Source organism: Dryobates pubescens, chromosome 1, assembly GCF_014839835.1.
Source record: "Dryobates pubescens isolate bDryPub1 chromosome 1, bDryPub1.pri, whole genome shotgun sequence".
Taxonomy (NCBI): Eukaryota; Metazoa; Chordata; class Aves; order Piciformes; family Picidae; genus Dryobates; species Dryobates pubescens.
This window is the reverse complement of record NC_071612.1, coordinates 37,260,269-37,285,840: the sequence shown is the minus strand read 5'-3', so window position 1 is coordinate 37,285,840 and position 25,572 is coordinate 37,260,269. Positions and strand designations below refer to the sequence as shown.

Below are 25,572 nucleotides of genomic sequence, written 5' to 3'. Positions count from 1 at the left end.
GCACATGTCAGGGAGATTAGAACTAGATGCTCTTGAAGGTCCCTTTAACTCAAATCATTCTGTGATTCTGTGATTCTATTACTTTCAAACAGGTTTTCAATGACATAGCTGAGCCTATGCTGTGATGGATCCTGATGACCATCTCTCTTCATCTTTAAAGAAATCTGTTTGTATTTATAGTCAAGGAGCTCAGGAGAAAGAGGAGATGCTCCATCTACTGTTCTGTCTGCCACCATTCCCTCAGTTGAGTCAGTGGGAATCCTTTGCCAGGGTGCTTTGAAAAGTCAGTGTCTTAGTGGCTGTATTGTTCTTCATTTAACACAAATGCTTTTCTTTTTTTTCTGTTGCTGCTTCTCTCCTGCCTTTGAGAAGCATGGCAGAAGTTCAATGACTGTCAACTCCTTCCTTGCTTGCCTCAACCTTTAAACATGGGACAATGCTCAGATTGTTCCCATTGAAACATTCTTGCAAAGTGCCTGGATAGCTATATCCCTCTGGGAGTTCTGATTCAGGAGTTGGCAACACCAGGAAGTTCCTCTGCAGGCTCCAGGGCGTCTGCTGCTCCTCCGGCAGGCCACCTTCACAGTGACCTGGTATTGCTCAGCTGCCTCAGAAGGGCTGGGATAAGTGCTCTGTGTGCACACCACACCCTGGGATCTCCCCGCTACTGCAGAGCTAAGGAAATCCTAGTCCCTCCCTACAGATCTCTGCATCTGCCCGGCACCTGGTCTAGCTCAGCTTCAGGCAGGTGACACAAGGTAGGAAAAAGCTCTTCAACAAGCAAATGCCTTGCTCCTGAAGCTCCAGAGCAATCAGACTACTTTTTCTCTTAGTGCTTTGGGAACTGATGCCAGATAACTCATTATGTAAGAAAGTTCAGTGTTCTCTGGACTGGACTTCTGCCCAAAAAGTTGTAAGAAATCAAACTGGCCCAATGAAAAGAGAAATACGAGCCACAGAATCATAGAATCATTTTGGCTGGAAAAGACCTTTAGTATCATTGAATCCAACCATTCTCTATATCTACTAAGTCTGGGGCTAAACCATGTCCCTCAGCACCACATCTCTGAGGCTTTTAAATGCCTCCAGGGATAAGGATTCAACCACATCCCTGGGAAGTCTGTTACTCTTTGAGTAACTTTTCAGACAAGAAGTTTCTTCTGATGTCCAACCTGAACTTCCCCTGGTGCAACTCGAAGCCATTTCCTCTCCTCCTGTCAACTGTTTCTCTGGAGAAGAGACCAACACCCACCTCACTCCAGCCTCCTTCCAGGGAGTTGCAGATAATCTTTATCCCAAGTTAGAACTCTTCCAAGACCATCCATATTGCCTTTAAAAATAAATCTAAGCAGCCTTAGTCCAACACCCATGAACAGTTACACTTACAGCGTTAGTTTTTTCGCCTGCCAGTCCTGAGGAGAAGGAGGCAGCAACTCGGTGAGTGCAGACAAGTGGTGTTCATAGAATCACAGAACGATTTGGGTTGGAAGGGGACCTTAAAGATCTTTTAGATTCAACCCCCTGCCATGGGCAGGGACACTAAACCAATGGAATGACCACGTTTCTGTCCTTAGCAGTGCGAATCGCGCTCCTCTTCCTCCTCTTCAGCCCGGGACGGCGTTCTCAGGGCTCCTCCCTCCGCCTCCGGGTGCGCCGAGGCTAGGCAGCGATAACAAACCAGGTCGAAGCCCCACTTGTGCAGCGCTGGGCGGGCGGGACCGACGTAAGAAGGCCACGGCCCTGGCCCTGAACCGAGCGCGGGCCCTGGTGGGTGGGCGGCCCGGAGGTGAGGCGGCCCCGGCTCAGCCATAGCCCCGGCCCTGACCCCGGCCCCGGGCAGGCGGGCGGGGCGGAGGTGGGGCGGCCCGGCCCCGGCGGGCGGAGCGGAGCCGAGCGGGCGTGCTCCGGAAGAGGGAAGGAGCGGGTGGCGGAGGCGGTGGTTGGTGGCCGGTGGTCGGGACAGAGGCAGGCATGGCAGCGCGGAGCTCCGCCGGGGAAGCCGCCCTGCGCCGCGCAGCTGAGCAGTGGCTGCAGTGGGATAAGGTGAGGGGCGGTCAGCGGGAGCCCTCCGGGACCCTTCGTCTCCACGCGGGTGACAGGACGTGAGGGGCCTCCCGGTCACGCAGGGACGTGGTCGGGGCGGCGATGGGGGCGCGGAGCCGTGGAGCCGGGCTGGGCTCGGCTTGCCGTTGCCGTTGTGCCGACGGTAGGTGCGGTTGAAGTCGCTTGCTGGCTCTTCTCGCTGCTCTCCCGCCCTTCAGCCGTCCGCTGCCCGGCCACCTGTCACTGCAGCCCCCTCGCTGACTCGGGAACCCCTCTGCTAGGTCTCCAGGTATCGCCAGTTTCTCTGGCTGTCAGCTTCATGGGATTTATTTTGTAAAAGAGCCTGTATTAAACACCCTGGCGGTTTTTAAAAGCTGCAGAGACGCGGTCCTGAGGGAGATGGTTGGACTCAATGATCTTAAAGGTCTTTCCCAACCAAAGTCATTCCATGATTCTATTATTCCTAACCACTTCTGTTGTAGGGGCAGCTGATAGACTTAAGTTATTAAAGCCAAGAGTGCATTGCTGTGTTGTGTTTCTCAGTGTTACAAACCTCTGGGTACCTCCATAATCTTGTTTAGTAAAATATTGTTTCCAAAAGACATGTAGGCTTGGTTCAAAACCACTGGGAAATGTAGAATCACAGCATAATAGGGATTGGAAGGGACCTCTGAACATCATCCAACTCCCCTGCTAGAGCTGGGTCACCCAGATTAAGTCACACTGGAACACATCCAGGTGGGGTTTGAATGTCTCCAGAGATGGAAACTTCACTGCCTCTCTGGGAAGCCTGTTCCAGTGCACTGGCACCCTCAAAGTGTTGTTTGCTATCTTTAGGTGGAGCTTCCTGTGTTCCAGTTCGTGTCTATTGCCCCTTCTGTTGCTGGGCACCACTGCAAACTGTCCGGCTCCATCCTTCTGACACTCACCCTTTAGATTTTCATAAGCATTAATGTGATCCCCTCTGTCTGCCTTCTCCAGGCTAAACAGCCCCAGCTCTCTCAACCTTTCCTCATAAGGCAAGTGCTCTAGTCCCTCACCACCTTAATGGCTCTCCACCGGAATTTCTTCAGTGGTTCCTTGTAATTTTTGAACTGGAGAGCCCAGCACAGGATACAGTATTCTAGATGAGGCTTGCATTTTTTAAGTTTGGGGTTTTTTTGTCCCAATACATGAAATGTATTCATTTGGCTGTGTTGGAACTCGCTGGCCATTGTCCGTCTTTGGTCACTTCAGTGACTGCTGGGCTTAGCACCACGCGATGATCTGAGTTTTCTGTTACCTAGATATTAGTTTGGTAAGGGATCTTCTTATTTCAAGATTATCAGTGAAAACATAGAATAGTTAGTTATTTTAGTGTGGGTTTTTTTTTTCAGGTTCTAAAGGATGTAATTAGAATCCCTTAAGTTTGATTCTTCATTAAAGCTCCTTTGACAGGTTCACTGACAAGTTAGCCATCTCTGATTTTATTACTCATAATGCAGTGTCAAAGCAGCCCTTCTTTCAAAAAGCTTATTGTACCACACCAATTTGCAATCAGGTTTTGTGTCTTCCCCCCTCCCTTTGCTTGATTTTGAGAAAACAGTCTGGTTTTAATGGACCTTGCATTACAATCCCCCCTGCCATGGGCAGTGTCACCTTCAGCTATGCCATGTGGCTCAAGTCCTCATCCAACCTGGTCTTGAATACTTCTGGGAGGAGGCAACCACGACCTGCCTGGGCAATGTGTTCCAGCATCTCACCACCCTCACTGTAAAGAACTTCTTTTGTGAAACCCTCTGGAAGTGTGATGCAGTATCCCTGGTAACATTTCACTTTTGCAGGGTCAGCTCTCCGTTAGCAGTTGTGTCTTTGACCAGTATGCAATACACAGATCTGATTGCTCAAAAATTGTGAAGTATTTTCATTTCTCGGGGAGCTCTTGTATGTTGCTATTGAGTAACAGAAGAATCCAATATAACCCTTGTCCCTTTGCTGTGATATTAAAAGGTGTAGAGATGAGTTAATATTTAATGATGATAAGCTGGGCATTTCTTAGAAAATAATAGTTTGCAAGAGCAAGCCTGGAGGCCTAAAAAGGCCCTACTGACCTAACAGGAAGTTTCTACCTGGTTGACAATTACTGAGCTCATTACCAGGCTGTTTTTATGACTGTGTCCTTCACGGTAGTATCCTAGTTTTCTTTCTGTTCTCATATGATCATGGAATGGTAGGCTTTAGAAAGGACCTCTGGAGATCAAGTTCAGCACCCTGTCATGGGATCACCTAGGGCAGGTCACATAGGAATGCATCCAGATGGGTTTTGAAAGTCTCCAGAGGAGGAGACTCCACAGCCTCTCTGGGCAGCCTGCTCCAGGGCTTCAGCACCCTCACAATAAAGAAGTTTTTCCTCATGTTGAGGTGGAACTTCTGTGTTTGTTTGTATCCACTGCCCCCTGTCCTGTCACAGGACACCACAGAAAAGAGCCTGGCCTCTTTTTCTTGACACCCACCCTTCAGATGTTTGTAAACACTAATAAGATTTCCTCTGAATTTTTTCTGACTTGAAGGTAGCTTCTGGTTTTGTTAACAATACAACCTGTTTAGGCAATAGCTGTCCCTCTAATCTAAAACCTTGAGGGGACTCCAGCACAATGAGACCTCTTTGAGGCCTTCTTGCAGTGTAGACTGAAGTAAATAACCTGTTACAGGTGATGTTCAAGCAGACTGCGTTACTGGATATTAACTCTATAGTGAATCACCTGCCACTGTATTCATAACTATATTCATAGATTGGTTTGAGTTGGAAGGGGCCTTCAGGATCATCTAGTTCCAACCCCCCTGCCATGGGCAGTGACACCTCCTACAAGGCCAGGTTGCTCGAGGCTTCATCCAGCCTGGCCTTGAACACATCTGGGCATCCACAACCTCCCCGGTCAACCTGTTCCAGTGTCTCACCATGCTCAGTGTAAAGATTCTGTAATACAGAAATCAGTGTTCTCATACTCACATCTAGTTTTATTTGAGAGTAGATGAGTTCAACCTGAGAGAACCAACAAGGATGGACAAAACCAGCACTTCCTCCTGCAGACGCTGTTGGTTCCTTCTTCAGTAGAGATGCTAGGAAGATTTGAGTTTGGCTTTTTCTTCTGCTTTAAAAATACCTGTATACAACAGCATCATAACATTCCTAGAGCTGAAATATAATGGGAACAGATGTCTGTACAGTAAAAAAGAAAGAGCAGATTCTTAGGAGAATAGAGCCATAAATTCTCACAGACACTGGAGAAATCCTTCTCTATTAAACTGACATGGGCATGGCTTTTACCTTTACTTTTGGGTTTCTTTGTCTTGGTTTTGTTTTTTATTTTGTAGGAGGACAGGAGGGAACAACCCAAACAACAAAATTCATGACAAGGTGGCTAGGGAGTGTACAAAGCCTGGTGCAAAAGGTGTCATTCAGGTTTTACCTCCAAGATAGAGGTCTGATATTGCAGCAAAAAAAGTTCAGGTTGGCTTTTAAACAGCTTTAACTCAGAATAGTTGTGCTGACCTCTTCTGTAATAACATAGGATGGCATTTATTCTTATAATTACTGGATATAATTACTCTGTAGCAATACAGAATTATCATCGTCCTCCTATGAGGACATGTCAGTTACAACATTCCTGGACTGGTGAACTGGTAATTCTTAAGCTGGAAATCATTCTGGGGTATCTAAATACGTATTGCACCTAGGAAACCTGGATGGTTTAGGGTTTTTTCCCCCTTATTTAGCTTATTCTGCATTACAGCACTGGAAGCTATTTGGGGTTTTTGAGTATTTACTCAAACTGGGGTGTTTGTCCTGCAGCAACAGGCAATATTTAGGACATCTAGCCCCTGGTCTCAGTTTGGGGTGCAGAATGCTCACACCTTGGTATGCAGGCTCACTCCTGTGTCTGTTGCTGTGTGTGTTCTGCCTAGGATACAATCACAGCATTGTTTTGGTTGCAAAAGGCATCCAAGATCATCAAGTCCAACCAGTATCTAACTCTACCAAGTCTGGTGCTAAACCATGTTCCTCAGCACCACATCTTCGCATCTTTTAAATCCCTCCAGGGATGGGGATTCAACCACCACCCTGGGCAGCTCATTCCAGTCTTTGAGAACCCTTTTAGTCAAGAACTTTCTTCTAATATACAACCTAAACTTTCCCTGGTGTAACTTGAAGCCATTTCCTCTCTTCCTCCTGTCACTTGTTACTAGGCAGAAGAGACCAGCCCTCACTTCATTCCAACCTTCTTTCATGTTGGGGCCTACTGGACTACTCTAATTCCTAAGTTTGGAAGCAGAGAAAGTTGATAACTACAGAGCTGGTAGAAGCAGCTGGGACTTGGGTGCTCCTCTCTGTTCTCATGCAGTCTGATGTGGCCTTTCCATCACCACTCTGCACTGTCCTTTTATGTAAGAATTGAGGTCTCATTGCTCAGCTTTCATCCTCAGGGTTGTGCTTAGTTTTACCTGCAATTACCTTGCAAATTATCATATTTTTTTTTAAGTCCTCTGACTGGTCCTTTTAGCTTTGCTGCTGCCCTTAGTGTTAGCCACTCTTGGGACAAGGTTAGGAATCTATTATTTTAGAACTCTACTTCTAGCACTATGGAAGTAACAAATATTTCTTAGCCATCAGCTTACCTTGCTTTTTTATGTGTTTAGGGTAGTTGTCGTGATGACAAAAAGACTGAATTGCAAAGATGCTTTTTGTGATTTGTTGTTAAAAACAGAAAATCAACATCTTGGGAAATATTTTCATTTCCCAAAATGTGATATATACACTGCTGTTAAGGCAGTACTTAAGGAAATCAAGCTGAAGTAAGTAATATTTGAGGTATTACTGACTTAAAATTAGGGAGATGTAGCAGGAGTTGTGTTGTTCTTGAATTGGGGTGTGATGTTTTGATACAGAGAATGGCTGAGAATCAGCTCTGTTAAGAGGCTTTGTTGTATGCAGACTAAACCAACCAACCCTTTCTTAGACCATCTGAATTTTGTGTCTACAGAATCCCAAGACTTCTGCCACAGTAAAGCAACTGCTGGCTGAAGAAAATGCAGCTGAACTGCAGAAATACTTTGGCTCGCGGATGGAGTTTGGCACGGCTGGGCTCAGAGCTGCCATGGGAGCAGGGATTTCCCACATGAATGACTTGACCATTATCCAGACAACACAGGTACCCACCTTCAGCACTTTATCTCACTCAACTGGATGTAGCCATGGATGGAAAAGCCTCTTTTATGACAAGCAAAACTCTGTCTGTCAGAAGTAATTTAAATTATAATTATTAGCCAAGTGTTGATCTTTAAATACAAGCAGAAAGAAGCTATGAAGCTGTTAACATGTAAATTATTTTCCATAATTGATTGACAATTGAATTTATACAGAGATACAATTAAGCTGACATGGATCAGTTCATCCTGATGCAGTAACTAGAGAACACCCCAAAAAGGGGCTGAATATTTAGGCAGCATTTGGCTAAGCTTTGTGTATGCTGGATATAAACTTCAGTAAATGTAGTGAAGCTACATCACAGAATCACAGACTGGTTTGGGTTGGGAGGTACCTCTAAATGTCATCTAGTTCAACCCCTCTGCAATAAACAGAGACATCCCCAACTAGATCAGGTTGCTCAGAGCTCCATCAAGCCTGACCTTGAATGTCCCCAGGGGTGAGGCCTTCACCACCTCCCTGGGCAACATGTTCCAGTGTTCCTCCACCATCATAATAAAGAAAGAGTTAGGAGTTGGAATGGATTTCTGGAGATCATCTAGTCCAACCCTGCTGCCAAAGCAGGATCACCCAGAGCAGGTCACACAGGAATGCATCCAGGCAGGTTTTGAATGTCTCCAGAGAAAGAGACTCACAACTTCTCTGGGCAGCCTGTTCCAAAGCTCTGTCACCCTCACAGTGAAAAAGTTTTTCCTTATATTCATATGGGAACCTCCTGTGCTCCAGTTTATACCCATTGCCCCTTGCCCTGTCACTGGACATCACTGAGCAGAGCCTGACTCTGTCCTGCTGACACTTACCCTTCACATATTTATAAACATGAATGAGGTCTCCCCTCAGCTTCCTCTTCTCCAACCAAAAGAGACCCAGCTCCCTCAGCCTTTCCTCATAAGGGAGATGTTCCACTGGCTTGCCATGTCCAATATAAATCTACCCTTCACTAGTTCCAAACCTTGTCCTACAGATCCTAAAGCAGATTGACTTGGAGAGAGCTTAAAACAACCAACCAACCCAAAACTTCAAACTACTGCAGCCTGGAGCAGTGGTGGATCATCTCTTAAACAGGTGTCACTATTAAGGGTGACTTAAACTGAGACATTTCAGTTAAAAAACTGAAACACTGGGCAGTTGTTCTCTTCCTCACCTGAGACCCAGCACAGCTAAATCAGTTCTCAGGTTCCACAGTTCAGACTAACTGTGTTAACTGCTTCTTTCAGGAGCTGGTTCTGATTTTTGGCCAAGTACTTCAATGCTGTCCTAGTTCACTATATTGATTTGAAGGTTTCTGCTGTTTCTTGGTGTTTGTTGGTCCCAGACAAACTGAATCCTAGCCCAGTTCAGTGAGACGTTAGTGTGCTAACTTGTCTGAAGTGTCAGCATCTTAGCCTTAATGCAATGATAATGTAAATCTTAGGGATTGGATAATGAGGTGGATTTTTTGTTGTCTTCAGGGATTTTGCAGATACCTGGAGAAGAATTTCAGTGACCTGAAAAAGAGAGGAGTTGTGATTGGATTTGATGCTCGTGCCCATCTTTCCAGCGGAGGGAGCAGCAAAAGGTACCTCTTAGGTTTTAAGTGTTTTATAGATGCCTTGTATTATCTGCTTCAACAGGATCTTCTCCTTCTGTAGATTAAATTAAGGTGAGGGATTTACAGTATTTTTATATTCTGTTAGTGCCAAAGCAGTTCTTAGAGTTGTACTTTGTCTATTGGGAGGAGTGAGGGAGCACACTTAAATTTGGTTTGTATAATAATTTGGAGTTCTTTTAGGTGGGGTTTTGGTTTTAAGTTGAAGTGGAGAAGCTGTGAAATCTAGAAAATTAATTGGTCAGAAAAGTAATTTTGTTTCCCTGGCATCTTTTCTTCCCATTTAGGTTTGCAAGACTTGCTGCTAATACCTTCATCAGTCAAGGAGTTCCAGTTTATCTGTTTTCTGATATAACACCAACTCCTTTTGTGGCAAGTTTCTCTATTATATCTTCTTATATACATACAAATGCTGTCAGAATTTATATACCCACAAACTAAAAGGCACTTGCAGCTTTTTAAGCTCTACCTGCAGTTTAGGTTTTGCTTCTTTAGCTATATTTAGTTTACAACATCCACAGCAAGAGAAGGAAGACGCATAGTGGAGTATCAGTGACAGTGGGATGTGTTTCCATTCAATTCCTGCTTTCAGGCAGGCTTCTAGATTGCTGTGGAATCTCAAGTCAGAAACTTGCAGACACATTTAGTTTTGTTGGTTTGGTTGGGGGAGGAATTAGATTATTTTCTTTTCTTTTTGGGGTCTTGAATCCAAAGGAATATTTTAAAAATAGCAGCTGGAGTGCAGTGATGTTGTGCTGGGTGGCTTATTGAAGGTGTCTGTATCTTGACCATCAGATCACTAGCTGACAGCTCTCTAGAGCAATAAAGGAACCCTCCACCTTTCCACTAAAAGCAACAGTTTTTCCCCCTTGCCACTTCTCCAGTGAGTGCTGCAAACAAAATATAGTAGAATTAAGGCTTGACAATCATATAGCCATTCTAATTTGAAAAGACCTCTACAATCATGGAGTCCAACCATTTTATAACCCTACCAAGTCTGATGCTGAACCACATCCCTCAGCACCACATCTCTGCTGCTTTTAGACACCCCCAGGGATGGGGATTCAACCACCTCCCTGGGCAGCCTGTTTCTGTCTTTCAGAACCCTCTCAGTGAAGAAGATTCTTCTAATGTCCAACGTAAACCTCCTCTAGTGCAACTTGAGGCCATTTCCTCTCATCCTGTCACTATTTACTAGGGAGAAAAGACCAACACCCACCTGGGTCCAACCTCCTTTGAGGGAGTTGTAGAGAACCAGGAGGTCTCCCCTCAGCCACCATTTGCATGAAGCATTCTTGTACTGACAAAAATTTTGGTAGATTTAGTGTCAGATTCTTCATGATGCAGCTTGAAGCAGTGTTGCAAGAACTGCAGTTGATGGCATTTGCTTTTAAGTAACAAAGCAAGAGTAAACTCAGACTGGACCTGTGGTCACAAATAATGCTTTATTTTATTTTTTGAATAATTTATAAGAGCTCTCTCCACAACAATTCTTTACTAAACCACGCTGGAGCAGTTGCTACGTGGACTGCTTCAAAAGATAGTATGGATGAGACTGCTCCATTTGTAATTCTCCATGCAGGCTTCTGTCACTATCCCTCCAGATTTTGCACCCTTAAAGTCATTCTGCTGCAGGCAACCTCTGTTCAGTTTCCTTCTATAAACCCACTATCGAGATCCACAAAGCATCTGAAACAGCATTAACAATATCTACCTGGGGAAAATGCATAAGAAAAAGAAAGGGCTGAAATTGTGCCATATGAGGTGTAGTGGAGCAAGTGCTAGACAGCTGGTAGGAATCATATCTGAGCTTGCTTTTTGAAGTATTGCATCTGCATGAGAATAAAGAATATCTACTTCAGATCATTTTCTCTTGTTACAGCCCTACACAGTAACTCATCTGAAGCTCTGTGCTGGAATTATGGTTACAGCTTCACATAACCCAAAACAGGATAATGGGTACAAGGTATTCCTATATCATCCTGCCTTTGTTCAAACTCTTTTTTCCCATGTAGAGACACTAATGCTATTGTGTGTAGTTTCCAAAACACAAAAATGGAAGTTGGGGGATCTTTTTTGTCCTCTAAATAGAAAACTAAGGGATGATCTCATGCTGTCTCTGCCTCCAGAACTTCCTATCTGTGTAAAACTGCTTTGTTTTTTTATTTCATGTATTGGTTTTGATAGCTTGTTTGGATATTTTATCAATTAAGGGTTTTTAATTAAGTTTTTTTGGGGGGGGGTTTCCTTAACATTTTTGGGTTTGGGCTTCATTATGAACGTGACCTGGTATCTTTCCTTAAACTTGTGGTCTGTAAACCATCAGTAGAAGGAAGTGTATAAAAAAACCTGTCAAAAAATAAAGTACACCTCTTCCTGGATGTGTGCACCACAAAAAGAAGACCACAAGTGAAAAAACATCTGGAAACTTACTTGAGCGTGTGCTTGCTTGTTGTGGCAACACTGCTGCTGTAGGCAGCTGCCAGGTTCTTGTGCCTTTCTCATTCTTTTTGGTGGTAAACATGTTTCACTCTGCACACTCTCCTCCCAGCTATAATTGTAAGACCTGTAATGGAATTAAAAATCTGGAAGAAAGTATATGAGATAGTGTGGGCAAGTTATCAACCCCAAGGCTGACAGATGGGCTGATACTTAAATCTTCTCAGTAAATGGTCTGGCTCTTCTTTTGTGCTTCATTTATGTATTTCAGTATCTTCTGATAAGATTGAACAGCTTTTTTTATAGAACAAAAATGGGATGTGGGAAGAAACACTGAGAATATAAACAAGGGAATACTGTGGGTGTACTTTAATTTACTGTAATAACTCTACCAAATGTTGTATCAAAAAAACAAAACAGTAAGAAAACTAAGCTATAAAATTATTGCCCAAATGCTCACCCTGCTTATTGTTTAGGTTTACTGGGAAAATGGTGCTCAGATCATTTCCCCTCATGACAAAGGAATTGCTCGGGCTATTGAGGAGAACCAAGAGCCATGGCCTCAGGCTTGGAACGACAAGCTGATTGATGGCAGCCCACTCCTTCATGATCCATATGCCACAGTCAATAAGGAGTATTTCAAAGACATCCAGAAACAATGCTTTCACAGGTAACTGGGGGTGACTCTGCTAAGATTGTCCATCTGGTATGTCAGCAAGGCAGTTTAAATTGGTGCAAGTCAGGGCAGCCATGATCCAGTTCTGTCTGTGCCTTCTGGTCACCTGTGGTGTGGCTCTGGCAGCTGTGTGGTGAAGCAGTAAGCCAGTTCACAAAGCTGGCCTGGCAGAATCTAACCCAGCGAAGTGAGCCATCAGTTCATGGATAGGTCATTTCCCTGTGTTTGTCTGACCTTACACATCAACCAAATGCCACAGCAACTCTGGGGCTGCTTTGTGCAGCTTGGGGTGAGTTGTCTGGTGGTCCAGCAGCTTTAAAATGGGCTTCTAAGAGAAGGTGAACCAGGTTGTTAAGCCAGTTCTGCAAGAAGGAGGTTGTGATCTGTTGTTCTAACCTTTTATGTTCTCCTGGTGGCCCTGGGTGCCTTGCACAAGTCTATTGCTCTCCCTTGCTCAGTAAAAACAACTGGCTGTTTGTCATTGTGATTAACAAGTAGATTTGGTTTAAGGATTAGATGAGCAGCAAACTATCTGCTTATTTACATCAAAACTTTAACCACCAGTAATCATGCCCTTGCTAAAAATGAAGTTAGGTTTAGTAGAAAGTTGGGGTCATGTGAGAAATTAGGCTGAGTAGGAGTTCTAGGCTGCTTTTTCAAAGTAGGAGTTAAATGTCTCCTTAGGACTTTGTTTGCTGTTAGGTATGTTCTGCACTCTGGGTGGTGTACTGCATAAGAATGAGTGTGCTCAAAGGAGGTCACTGTGCTCACAGGCTTTGGAGCTGGTCAAAGTGACAGAGCTGGGGATGAAGAGTCTTATTAATCAGTTGTGTTTGTTGTCTCCTTTGGGGTGCACAGAGTCTACTGTTTTATTCTACAGATTTGCACATAGGAGGACATTAGCCATCAGGAACAGCCCATGTTGCTGAAAAGTGAGGCTAAAACAGTTTTCAGGCAATTACCTTCAAAATCTGGCCTCCTTTAATTTATCATTTTAGTGGTGTAGAATGGCGAGTCCTATCTGTTTCTGCATGTAGCCAGTTTTTATAGTCTCATAGAATGGCTTGAGTTGGAAGGGACCTTCAAGATATCTAGTTCAAGACACATCTAATGTCCATTGGGCAGGGACACCTCCTACTAGACCAGATTGTTCAAGGGCCCTTCCAACCTGGATTTGAACACTTCCAGGCTTGCAGCCTGCACAGCTTCTCTGGACAACCTGTGCCAGTGCTTCACCACCCTCATGGGGAAGAATTTCTGCCTCATGTGTCATCTAAACCCAGCTTCTTCCAGTTTGAAATCTTGTACAGACTATTCTTTCATATCCCAGTTTACTGTTGATCTGTTTTATTTCAGGAATATAAACAAGGCAACAAACCTGAAATTTGTTCACACTTCTGTGCATGGTGTGGGTCATAAATTTGTGCAGTTGGCCTTCAAGGCATTTGACCTTAGCCCTCCTTTTGCTGTCCCAGAGCAGAAGGATCCTGATCCAGAATTTCCCACAGTGAAATATCCAAATCCTGAGGAAGGCAAAGGTGTTCTGGTAAGTACTTGAATTTTTTTTGGGGGTGGTTTAGATTAAATAAATTGGGAAAATTATTTTAAAACTGTAAGGGGGGGTGGGAAAAGCTATTATTTGGGAGCATTAACACTTACCTGTTTGCTTACCACTTTTCCAGACATTGTCTTTTGCTTTGGCTGAAAAAGATGGGGCAAAAATAATTTTAGCAAATGATCCTGATGCTGATCGACTTGCAGTGGCAGAGAAACAAGAGAGGTATGGTAATGACAAATGATAATAAAATAATAGCTGTGGTAATGATCACAATGAATAATAATAGTAACAAATAGAGGAAATGCAAACTATTTCTATTTTCTACTGGAAGGCCAGGCTTGGCTGGGGGGCGTCCCTGCTACCTCTGTTGCAAAATAAGACAAAATAATCACAGTAGTTGTTTTTGTTCTGAAAATACATAGAAATATGAGAGGACTGCACTGGGGCAGTGAGTGAGATGTGTGTGTACATATATATATATATATATATATATATATATATATGAATACATGTTTTTTAAAATGGAGGAACAAAATGTTAAGAAAGGAACAACTCTCAAGTGAATTTCACCTCAGAAGTGGTAACTGAGAAACATGAATACTCAGAATAAAGAGTTGTCTTTCTATTCACATTTCAGCAATTAGTACAGAATCACACAATTGTTTTGGCTGGAAAAGACTTCCAAGGTCATTGAGTCCAACCATCAACCGAACACCACCCTGGCCATTAAACCATGTCCCAAAGTGCCATGTCCACACACTTCTTGAACACCTCCAGGGATGGTGACTCCACCACCTTCCTGGGCAGCCTGTTCCAATTTCAGGAAAGAAATGTTTCCTAATATTTAAACTAAGTCTGCCCTGGCACAATCTCAGGCTATTTCCTCTCATTTTATCACCCATATTAGGGAGAAGAGACCAACCCCCACCTCACTCCAACCTCCTTTCAAAGAGTTGGAAAGAGTGAGAAGGTCTCCCCTCAGCCCTCTCTTCTCCACACCAAACAACTTCAATTCCCTCAGCCTCTCCTCACAAGACCTGCTTGTGAGACCCTTCACCAGCTTTGCTGCCCTTCTCTGCACACACTCCAGCACCTCAATGTCCTTGTAGTGAGGGGCCCAAGACTGAACCCAGTATTTGAGGTGCAGTTTCACCAGTGCTGATTACAGGAGCAATAATCACTTCCTGATCCTTCTGGTTATACTGTTGCTGATCCAGGCCAGGATGCTGTTGGCCTTCTGGGCCACCTGGGCACATACGGGCTCATATTCAGCCAGCTGTCAACCATAATCCCAAGTCCTTTTCCCCCAGACAGCTTTTCCAGGCACTCTGCCCCAAGCCTGGGGGTTGCATGGGGTCATTGTGACCCAAGTGCAGGACCTGGTACTTGTGCTATGAAAAGAAAAATTAACGTATGAATTACAGGTCTCAGAAAGGTGTTGTGGTGCATGGAGCATTAAGAGATGGCCATCAGGTACTTTGGATGCAATAGTCCCTGAATTACCTTACAGTGAGTGAATGTAGTAGAGCTATGTTCTTTCACAGATACAGCCTCTAGGCACACAGGAAAAACCACCTGATTTGATCTGACTTTATTTCAGAAGTTACTGCACAAGCCAGAGTGCAAACACCATCAACAAGAAGGCCAACAAGTGGTTAACCTGCTCACTGCAGGATGGTTGGACTAGATGACCTTTAAAGGTCCCTTCCAACCCAATGCATTCTATGATTAGACACTATGGAGAAGCCTGAATAAATAAATACTTGACACTTGCTCTACTTGAGGCATGCACAGAAGCATGTGAATTGTTGTGGCTGTGCTTTACCTCTTTAAAGGTAGGCTTTCAGTTAGAAATTGTTGATGGCAGGCTGATAAGCATCATATCATACTATGTTTATTAAATAATAGCTTTATGGTTCCCTGATAATCTCAGGAAGAGGGAACATCCCTGTTCTTTGAGTTCTCAAATACTGTTAGACCATGCATTTTATAACCATTAGATGATTTGAGACTTTCTCATTTCCTCACTTCCATGCCCAGTGTTACAAACCTGCACTTCACCTGAAGCTTTGTCAGTGTTTGTTACTTCTCAGTAAAGTTATTTTCACTCTCCCCTTCAAGGACTAGCTATCCATGCATTATTTATCTATGTATATCCCATCAAAGAGCAGGATCACAAAAGCTAAACTTGCTCAAACAGGCGCTTCTCATATTTATTTTTTCCATGTATGGAAAGTGTAACCTCTAGTTCTGACCCAATATTGCCCTGCTTTTGTTGCATGCCCTTAAGTATCCTATCCTTCTGCATTTCTATGCTTGGTTATGTTTGATGAATGAAAACAAGCCCTGAAGTATTGTGCTTGGAGTCATATCTACAAAGAGTGGTGCTTCTCTTTTTATGTATCTTGTCAAAGCAGAAACTAATCCAAGCAGTTAGAAACCATAAATGTTTAATGAAAGTGAGCTTCAAGGGTTTCAGCTCAGGGAGGAGCAGAACAAAAATCTGCTGCTGGGCCAGGAGCAGAAACAGCATAAACTAATTCCCTGTGCATGAGAGCGAGAAGAGGGATATAACACCACAGCTACAGCCCTTCATACTGAGATGGGCACCTGATGGATGTCCTCAGTGATTGTGGATGATGCAGATATTTGAACCTGTAAATGCAAATTCCAAAAATCCAGGAAAGTGAGACAGTGCAGACATCCATTTTGCTTACCAGGTCTCTAGTTTGGTCTTGTAGCAGCATGAAAGATGGAAGTGGTTTTTTGGAGCTTTTTTAAAACTCCTTAGCCTCACAGCCTGACCTAAGGAGGCTTCTCTGCCTTCAGAACAGGCACTGTCTGCTGTACCTTTGCAGTGTTAGCCGGAATGTCCTTATTGTAATGGTTTGGGCCTGTACCAGCCTCATTTGGTAATTCAGCATTGAGGAAAACCAGGAAAAGCTGCATTTCATGCTAGTTATGATGGGTTAAAAGAAGAATTCCAAAAGCACTGGTGTTTTTTGTCTAAAAACTTACAGCTATCTGAGCCTTGAAGAGGAGGTGACAGTTCATTGTGTTTAGCACCACTGAGAGCATGGTGCTTTCATGCTGCTGCCTCTTTGCTAACTGTTTAGACAGTTTGAGTTGTGTCCCTAATTTCCAGTCCTGTGTCCTCCTCTCAGATTCGTGCTGTAGCTGCTCAGACACTACTCCCACATTCATGTGGCCTCTACAGTCTCTGTCCTTCTTCTTTGACAGAAGCTCCTGCTCGAGCGCGCTCTCTCTGCGCTCTTGCACATTGCTTTGTGCCTGTTGGCAGCAATAAATGCAGGACACTGAGTCTGCTTCTCTTTCACCACAGGTACTGTTTCTGGAGGTCTTGATTTTTGTCATTTTGGCAGTGTCTTTGTGCCCTTTTGTGACTGGGAACTTTGGGGAAATTTTTATATCTGTCATTTTCCCTTTTCCCTTCATTTTTTTCATGTTCTAGCAACACATCCATGTTAATATTGCTTTATTTCTTTTTACCTGTTAGAGACTTTTCCTCAGTCTTCCTCAGTGAACAATTTGGTGTATTTGGGATTAAATGAAAGGTATTTGTCACTGAATCAACTAAAAATGCTGATTGCTTGAGGATTGTCTTTTTGTGTGTCTGTGCTTGTCTTAATCACAGATTGTTATCGTTTATCTGCTGAATATTGTTGTTTTACTTAAAATATGTTGGAAAAGTCATTGTTCCATCTTTGGATAAACTCAAAAGCTGGTATGTGTGATGGAAGAGGACTGTAAGCACTTCAGAATTCTTTGGGGGAGAAAACTTGGAATCACAGAATATACCTGGTTAGAAGAGACCTCAAAGATCATCCGGTCCAACCCTTGACCCAGCACTGAAGGGTCACCACTAAACTATGTCCATAAGTCCAAGGTCTTCATAGGGATTGAACACTCCCAGGGATGGTGACTCCACCATTGCCCTGGGCAGACCATTCCAATGTTTGATAACCCTCTCTGTGAAGAAATATTTCCTAACATCCAGCCTAAGCCTCCCTTGGCACAGCTTGTAACCATTTCCTCTAGTCTTGTTGCTTGATACCAAGGAGAAGAACTTGGCCTATTCCTCACCCCAACCTCCCTTCAGGCAGTTGTAGAGAGCAATGATGTCTGCTCTCAGCCTCCTCCAGACTGAACAACCCCAGCTCCCTCAGATGCTCCTCATAATCCGTGTGCTCCAGGCCCTTCACAAGCCTCCTTGCCCTTCTCTCTTTGTTCCTAGTGAACACAGGACAACTTGTTACTTGGAACTCAGATGCCCTGGTTTTATGTACTAGTATTCATTTATGGGAGAACCAGCAGTTGCTTTTTCTGTTTCTTTTCTTTCTAATTCGGCCCCCCCCCCCCCCCCAGTATTATCCTTTGAATTCATGTATTTTATGTTATTTCTATGTTTTCTCTTGTGCTTTCTGTTATTTCTGTGTTTTCTCACATTCTTTCTGTTATTTCTGTGCTTTCTGTTATTCCTATTTTATTTCTCATGTGCTTTCTGCTATTCCTAATTTTTTCTCCCATGCAGTGGTGAATGGAAGGTGTTTTCTGGAAACGAGCTGGGAGCCCTTTTAGGTTGGTGGATCTTCACTTGCTGGAAAAATCACAACAGGGATAATTGTGCCATTAAAGATGTCTACATGTTATCCAGCACTGTTTCTTCCAAAATCCTGAGAGCTATTGCACTAAAGGAAGGCTTTCACTTTGAGGTGAGGTGCTGCATGTTACTTTATGTTCTTCTATTTGCTTACCTACATGGTGTTGTGTCATAAAACATTGCTTTGCTTTTTAATGCTTTTTCCCCCCTCTGCTCACTGCTGTAGGAAACACTGACAGGTTTCAAGTGGATGGGCAACCGTGCCAAACAGCTGATGGACCAGGGAAAAGCTGTTCTTTTTGCATTTGAAGAGGCTATAGGTAAGAAAGAACATTATGGTCTGGTATCCTGCAAAATAGTGACAAAAAATGGGAATGTGAAGGTGCTCCTAACACAGTGGTTGTATTTCCAGTGAGTAATTGATATCATCCATTTGAACAGTTCATATTTCTGGTTTTAATCCCTTATATCTCCACTTAGCACAGAGTATGGTGATGTGGGCTAAGTGGATATATCTTCAGTAGCATGGCTACATAGACTTGGACTGCAGATTTTGCACAAGGTATTTAAAAAAAAAACAACAAACCCCCATGTTTTTCAGACTTAAGGTTGAGAATGTTTAGCTGGCAGTTTGAAGCTAAGTTTAAATATGAATAAAAGACAGTTAAAACTCCCCACCAACTTGTAAACTGGAAGGCCATGAATAAAAGCTGTGAATTTGTGGTTGGGGTTGTAAGGGACCTTCAATATTGTCTGGTTCCAAATCCCATGTCATGGGCAGGGACACCACCTACTAGACCAGCTTGATCAAGGCCCTATCTAACCTGGTTTTCAACACTTCAAGGCTCAGAACTTCCACACCTTCTCTGGGCAGCCTGTTCCAGTGCCTCACCACCCTTGTGGGGAAGAATTTTCTCATAATGTCTCATCTCAATCGAGCTTCTTCAGTTTGAAGCCATTACCCCTTGTCTTGTTACTCCACACCTTTGACAAATGTCCCTCTCCAGCTCTCCTGTAACCCACTTCAAATACTTGGATGGCTGCTGGAAGGTCTCACTGGAGCCTTCTCTTCTCCAGTACAGACAAGCCCAACTTCCCACTTCCTTCCATTTTCTTATTTCTTCATAAGAATGTGTTAGATATAGCATGTCAAATATATCTGATTTTCTTCCTTTAGGGTATATGTGCTGTCCTGCTGTTCTGGACAAGGATGGTGTCAGTGCCGCTGTTATAACTGCAGAGATGGCGAGCTTTTTGGCCACCAGGAACTTGACTCTGTCTCAGCAGCTGAAAGCTGTCTATGATGAGTGAGTTCAGCTTTCGGGTTTTCTCTGTTCCACATGCCAGGGTTACAGATTTGCAGATTGCATCAGGTTGGAAGGGACCCTCAGAGATCATCCTGTCCAACCCCACTGCAGTGAGCAGGGACACCTCCAACTACACCAGGCTGGACGACAGCCTGTAGTATATGAAGTAATAAATTTGGCTGTTTTACTACTAACACAATTCTGTGTCAGTAGTAATCCTCTAGAAAGTGCTCCTGCCTTATGAGCATGAAAATATTTGTGACTTCATTTTGTATAGTTTTAAGGTATTTAAAAAATAATCATGTTACCTTACTAATTCCTTATTAGTTCATAGAATCATTTTGGTTGGAAAAGACCTTTAAGATCAACAAGTTCAACCATTATGTAACTCTGCCAAGTCTAGTGTTAAGCCATCAGACAATCACAGAATGCCAGACTGGAAGGGACCACAAGAATCATCTGTTCCAACCTCTCTAGGTGATAGTGTAGTTGAAATGAGATGGCCTAGCACCCTGTCAAGCTGAGTCTTAAGATTGTCCAAAGTAGGGGAATCCATTACTTCTCTTGGGAGATGATTCCAATGTCTGACTGTTTTCATAGTGAAACAGTTCCCTCTGGATCTCAATCAGAATCTGCCCAGAAGTAACTTGTACCCATGTCCCTCAGTATCACATCTTTGTAGCTTTTAACCACCTCCAGGGATGGGAACTCAGCCACCTCTCTGGGGAGCCTGTTCCAGTGTTTGAGAACATTTTCCATTCAAGATGTTTCTTCTAATGGCCAATCTAAACCTCCCCTGGTGCATCCTGAGGCCATTTCTTCTTTTCATATTACTCATTACTAGAGAGAAGAGACTAACACCCACCAGGCTCCAACCTCCTTTCAGGCAGTTGTAGAGAGGTTGAAGGTCTCCCCTCAGCCTTCTTTTCTCCAAACAACCCCAGTTCCCTCAGCTGCTCCTTACAAGACCTTCTTAAAAGTATGTAAAATAGGACAGTTTAGCTGTTGAGGCTTTCTAAAACTGTAAGAGGGTGAAGTGATGCTACAAGTCAGTGACCATGTATAGATTCTTGCTTTGGAGAAAGTTTTGTAACATGCATGGTATGCACCCCTAAGAACACTGCTTCTTCATTTGTCTCTTCACAGATACGGCTTCCATATTACCAAAGCTTCTTATTTCATCTGCCATGATCCTAAAGTTATTCAACAGCTTTTTGACAACCTTAGAAATTTTGATGGGAAAAACACATACCCCAAATCTTGTGGTAGATTTAAAGTTTCTGGAATAAGGGATCTCACTACTGGGTATGACAGCAGCCAGCCAGATCAAAAGGCTGTGAGTATATGTTCTTTTAAACGATCTGCAAGACATCTAAGTATGTATATACACATATATAAACCCCTCTATACTTTATCATGTTACATCCTGAGTCTTCAAATAAGTTAGATGGAGGGTAATTGGTTTTGCCTTGGTGGGAGGAAACGGAGACTGGGGAATAGTTAAGGTTTCTTATTTGGTTTTATGGTGTTTTTCCTCTCAAAAATGACAGTCTGCAAAGACAAGTAGGAGGATTTTCCTCTGTTGTTTAAGCAGTCTTACATTGTTTTCTTGTAAATTAAACTGTCTGCTGAGATGTGGCTTTGAGGTTTTTTTTTTAGTTTTTCAGAATCTGTGTTTCTTTTCCTCCTGGGAAATGCCATCAGAGCAATTTCTGTTTGCAGGAAAAATGTTGGCTACCTATCACATTCTAGGTGTACAGTAGAGCTGTCATTTTCCTGTTGTGGTCTCCACAGAACAAAGAAAACAATGAAGCTTAATTTTAACTGATCATGGGTTTTGTCTTGAGCTCATCTTGTATAGTCAATTTCCAAGCTTCCAAAAAATCATTCTCCTATTTCCAGATACTTCCCACCAGTAAAAGCAGCCAAATGATAACGTTCACTTTTGCTAATGGAGGAGTGGCCACCATGAGAACCAGTGGGACAGAACCAAAGATCAAATACTATTCTGAACTTTGTGCACCTCCTGGAAACAGGTATTGTCACTTAGAGCACTAAATCCTGTGTGGTAGTGGTTTGGTGGGGAAGGGGTTCTCTATGGTCAAATAATATTCCTACGGTCCCTATTTTAGTGAATGTATTTGCATAAAACATCAGCTGTGCAAAACTTTGTTGATGCACTCCTGTTGTCATTGAAATTCCTTTGAATTTGGTTTCACATTCAGTAAAAACAGTATCAAGAAAAACATTCTGCCTTAAATGAAAGTAGATCTATCCACTCTTTCTACATACATAGTTGCTTTAAGCTTCTATAACTACATATGAAGTGTTCTAATATCTTTTGAGCTCTCATTTTTAGCAGTTATGTCCTTGACTGAGAGCCTTAGGAAACAAGCAGTCTCAAAGATAAGCAATTATTAATTCATGTAATGAAAGTTAATGCTTTCTCACAGATGAAATTTGTCTGCAAATACCATTGCAAGCATAAAAAATACATTTCTAGTGACATGTATTCAGTAATAGAAGACCCTCTGGATTCCAGCTGGCTGTTTACTTTAGTTTCTGTTGTGTGTTTGTGTTTCTCCATAAGTTTATGTGCCCTCATGCACTTCAGTTGAAGTGAACATCAGCACATTACCATCTTAGGAAGAAGTTCTTCAGTATGAGTGTGGGGACTTCGGAATAGGCTGCCTAGGGATATTGTGGATGCCTCCTCCCTGAAGGTGTTCAAGGCCAGGTTGGATGAGGCCTTGAGCAGCCAAGGGTAGTTGAGAAGCATCATTACTCGTGGCAGGGAGATTGGAGTAGATGATCTCTAAGGTCCCCTCCAGCCTAAGCCATTCTATGATCATTAATCAAGTATATAAACTTCTGGCATGGGAAGAAAATGTTTGTCTAAGACAGTAAACAGACTTAAAATTTCCTCAGACTGGCAATGTGCTTCTCTCCTTCCCCTTGTGACCCCGTTTTCTGGTTTTGTGTGTGTTTTGTTTCTCAGTGATGTTGAGCAGCTGAAGAAGGAACTCGACGAATTGGTCAATGCTCTTGAAAAACACTTCTTCCAACCAGATAAAAACAATCTTCAACGAAAGACTGAGTGAAATAGCAAAATTGTGAGCTTTAATTGGGTTTTGCAGCATTATAAGTGTATTATTTAAGAAGTAAGGATCTTTAGGACCAAATATCTGAGAACTCAGACTAAAAAGACTCCTGCTTTTATTACGAGTTACTCTGGGTACTCTTGAATCTAGTATCTTACTTTGGAAGGAAAGAGCCTTTACCCTTAAAGGACCAAAAAACCCCAGTCAGTTGAACTAAAAGCTTTATGAACTGAAAATCAACTGCAAATGTATTTCAATCAAAACTTGTTTTAATTAAATATTGTAAGTAATATCCTAATTTTTGAAATGCAGCTTGTTTTGTGGGGACTCTTCTCTCTTCTATGTGCATGCAGTCTGATAACACCATGAAGCTTTATCCAGGTTTAGATTGGCAAAGCAAGTTCTTCTGTTAGCAAGAAGTACTGGAAGCCTGTGATGAGACCTCGACAAACTTGGGGTAAATGTTTTAGAAGCATTGTTTTTTCTTGGGGATGGTGGCCCAAATGAATCAGAAAGTCATAGTGAATTTGTTGAAGAGCTATTTCCCATGGGATTATACACAATATTCCAGGTTTGAGAGGCTAAGTGTACTAATCTTTCTTTTATTACCCTGAAAATATTAAGACGATTAAGCAGAAACTTCCATTTTCCATTGCCTGCTGTTGTCTGCACTCACAGATCCTGAGAGGGTTATTTAGAGGTTACCAGCTGACTTGAATACAAGAGGTTTCTGCATTTTCAATGCTTGCTTTGGCTATCACTGTATCTCTAACAGCTCCAGTACTTCTTCAGTAATGAAACCTCTTTACCAGAACAGCTTCTGGTGTCTTATGGAGAACTGAGTGGTTGCCAGATCAAGCACAACTTAAATTAAGCAAATTACTAATAAAAGAACAAACTTGCCTTTCCACCCCCAGGAAATGCCAGTTTACCTTGTTGGCTGAGATGGTAAGTAAAGGACACTGGGTGACTGCTTTTAGAGTTACCATCAGAGGACATAAGGAAAGGAGCAGCCTCTGCATTCTGTGGCTGTCACACCAGTTGTTCTTGGCTATGAAGAGTCAAAGGTATTATCTGAATCATTCACACTGAGGTCCAGCACTGTGGCCTAGAAGGCTGGTATTAAAGTCATAGCATGGTTTTAGTTGGAAAAGACCTTTAAGAACATGGAGTCCAACCATTCCCTTACTCTACCAAGTCTGGTGCTAAACCATGTCCCTCAGCACCCTATTTTTACAGCTTTTGAACACCTCCAGGGATGGGGATTAAACCACCTCCCTGGGCAGCCTTTTCCAGTCTTGCAGAACCCAAAATAAAGTAATGAGAAGGATAATGAGGAAACGGTATGCTGTTCCTCAAATCCTAGGAAAGCCAAAAAGCTAGGTTATTAGTTTGTGCAGAAAGCAATTGTTCATGCCCTCCACTTTTCTGTTTCTATTTCTTTTATATAAAACCAAAGCTGAGCCAGGTTTTTATTGATTAATGTTTATTTGGTGCCTTGACCAATGCAGCCCATCGTCCTAAACAGGACCCTAAGGGCTACTCAATACAGTCATAACTGTGAAGGGAATCTCAGTGTTGGTTTCAGTGCCATCAGCTTTGTCACACTGCATGAAATTTCTGCACACATCAACTCTTACTGCCCTTTCCCCATGAAAATAAAAGCTAAGGACAAAGCAAAATGTTAAATACATTTTATTTTAGACTATTTTTTAAATTATTTTTTTAATGCATGCTCAATGTGCTAAAACAACACATGTGGTATGTTGTCCATCTGAACTGAGTCTCAAAAGGAATGTAAGACTTCTTAAGACAATGAGGCATTGACCACCCCCCCCTTTCCACCTGACCTTCTGGCAGAAAAGTCTGTTTGTTTGGGTTTTTTTCTAATTCAAGAGACGTTTTGTTGATGAAATCTGAAGGCAATGTGACCAGTGTTTTAAATTTTTTATAGTTTTCCATCTTAGTTTTGTTTCTGGAAGTATTTTGAAAGTTCCAAGTCCCAGCTCGTGGTTTATTGTGTAGGACTGAGATGGGGAGGGATGTCAGGACCATACACAGGATGGGGCCCATGAAAACAAAGCTCTGCTATTAAGGAATTAAAATGTTCTTTGTTTCATTTCCTGTACTTCTCAGTAGCTGGCTGGCTGAGACCTGGAATAACAGGAGTGTGGTAAACGTTTGGGAGACCCAAGTATGTAGTGGTGCTGACCCATCACAGCAGACAGAGACCACCCAGGTCTCTGAGGCTTCTGTGATAGATAGGCTGATATGTGGCAAGAGCTGAGAAGATAAATTAAACAGGAACCCTGTCCACTGCTCCTTAACCCTACTATTGCAAAAGTTCCTCTTTTATTCTTTCCCTGCCCCTCAGCACGTGAGGACCTGCTTCTCTTCATTTGAACAGGCTGCTCAGGGAGGTGGTGAAGTCACCGTCCATGGAGGTGTTCAAAAAATGTGTAGAGATGGCACTTTAGGACATGGTTTAATTGGCATGGTGGTGTTGGGTTGATGGTTGGTCTTGATGATCTTAGAGGTCTTTCCCAACCTTAATGATTCTATGATTTATGAAGAAGGTTAAGGGGGAAGATTGAGAGCATGAGGAGACTGTGTATTCCAGACTCATGTAGAACAAAGCTGAAAGTAAACAGCTCTCACATGCAAATGTTATGTCTTTTCTGTGTTGACTAAAAGAAAGGAGCAGGAGGAGGAGCAGGAGAATAGAAAACTGGGGCACCTGATTCTCCTAACTTACCCTTAACTTGTTGCCTCTGCTGTTCCCAGTAAGACCTTGACTATTGTGGAACATCCTTCCTTGCAGGAATGTTGTAAGCCATAGCTACAGCTTGGTATAAAGGCAAAGCTTCAAAGCTTTGTTATCTCCTAGATGTCAAGTTCTCTGTGCTTGTTGCTTTCAATACAATTTGAAGATTGCAACAGTTGTGCAGCTGAGTACAGAAGAAGAACCTCTTCCTGTGAGAGGCTGAGTTTCAC

At 42.9% G+C, this 25,572-nt stretch overlaps 1 protein-coding gene across 1 annotated transcript; it reads left to right on the top strand.

The window, feature by feature from the left end:
• The first annotated feature begins 1,933 nt into the window (after positions 1-1,933).
• On the top strand, positions 1,934-22,942 carry PGM2 (phosphoglucomutase 2). Its single transcript, XM_054164132.1, has 14 exons — positions 1,934-2,043; positions 7,065-7,232; positions 8,740-8,846; positions 9,164-9,248; positions 10,759-10,842; positions 11,792-11,985; positions 13,348-13,537; positions 13,674-13,771; positions 18,102-18,282; positions 18,397-18,490; positions 19,348-19,477; positions 20,624-20,813; positions 21,380-21,513; positions 22,476-22,942. The coding sequence occupies exons 1-14, from the start codon at positions 1,972-1,974 to the stop codon at positions 22,576-22,578; spliced, it is 1,830 nt and encodes a 609-aa protein (XP_054020107.1). The 5' UTR covers positions 1,934-1,971; the 3' UTR covers positions 22,579-22,942.
• The last annotated feature ends 2,630 nt before the right edge of the window (positions 22,943-25,572 follow it).

Excerpts from the sequence above, each read along its gene's own strand:
- PGM2 (XM_054164132.1), top strand. The coding sequence starts at position 1,972 with ATGGCAGCGCGGAGCTCCGCCGGGGAAGCCGCCCTGCGCCGCGCAGCT. Across the intron at positions 10,843-11,791 it reads AACAGGATAATGGGTACAAG|GTTTACTGGGAAAATGGTGC; the intron begins GTATTCCTATAT and ends CTTATTGTTTAG. Across the intron at positions 13,772-18,101 it reads GTGGCAGAGAAACAAGAGAG|TGGTGAATGGAAGGTGTTTT; the intron begins GTATGGTAATGA and ends TCTCCCATGCAG.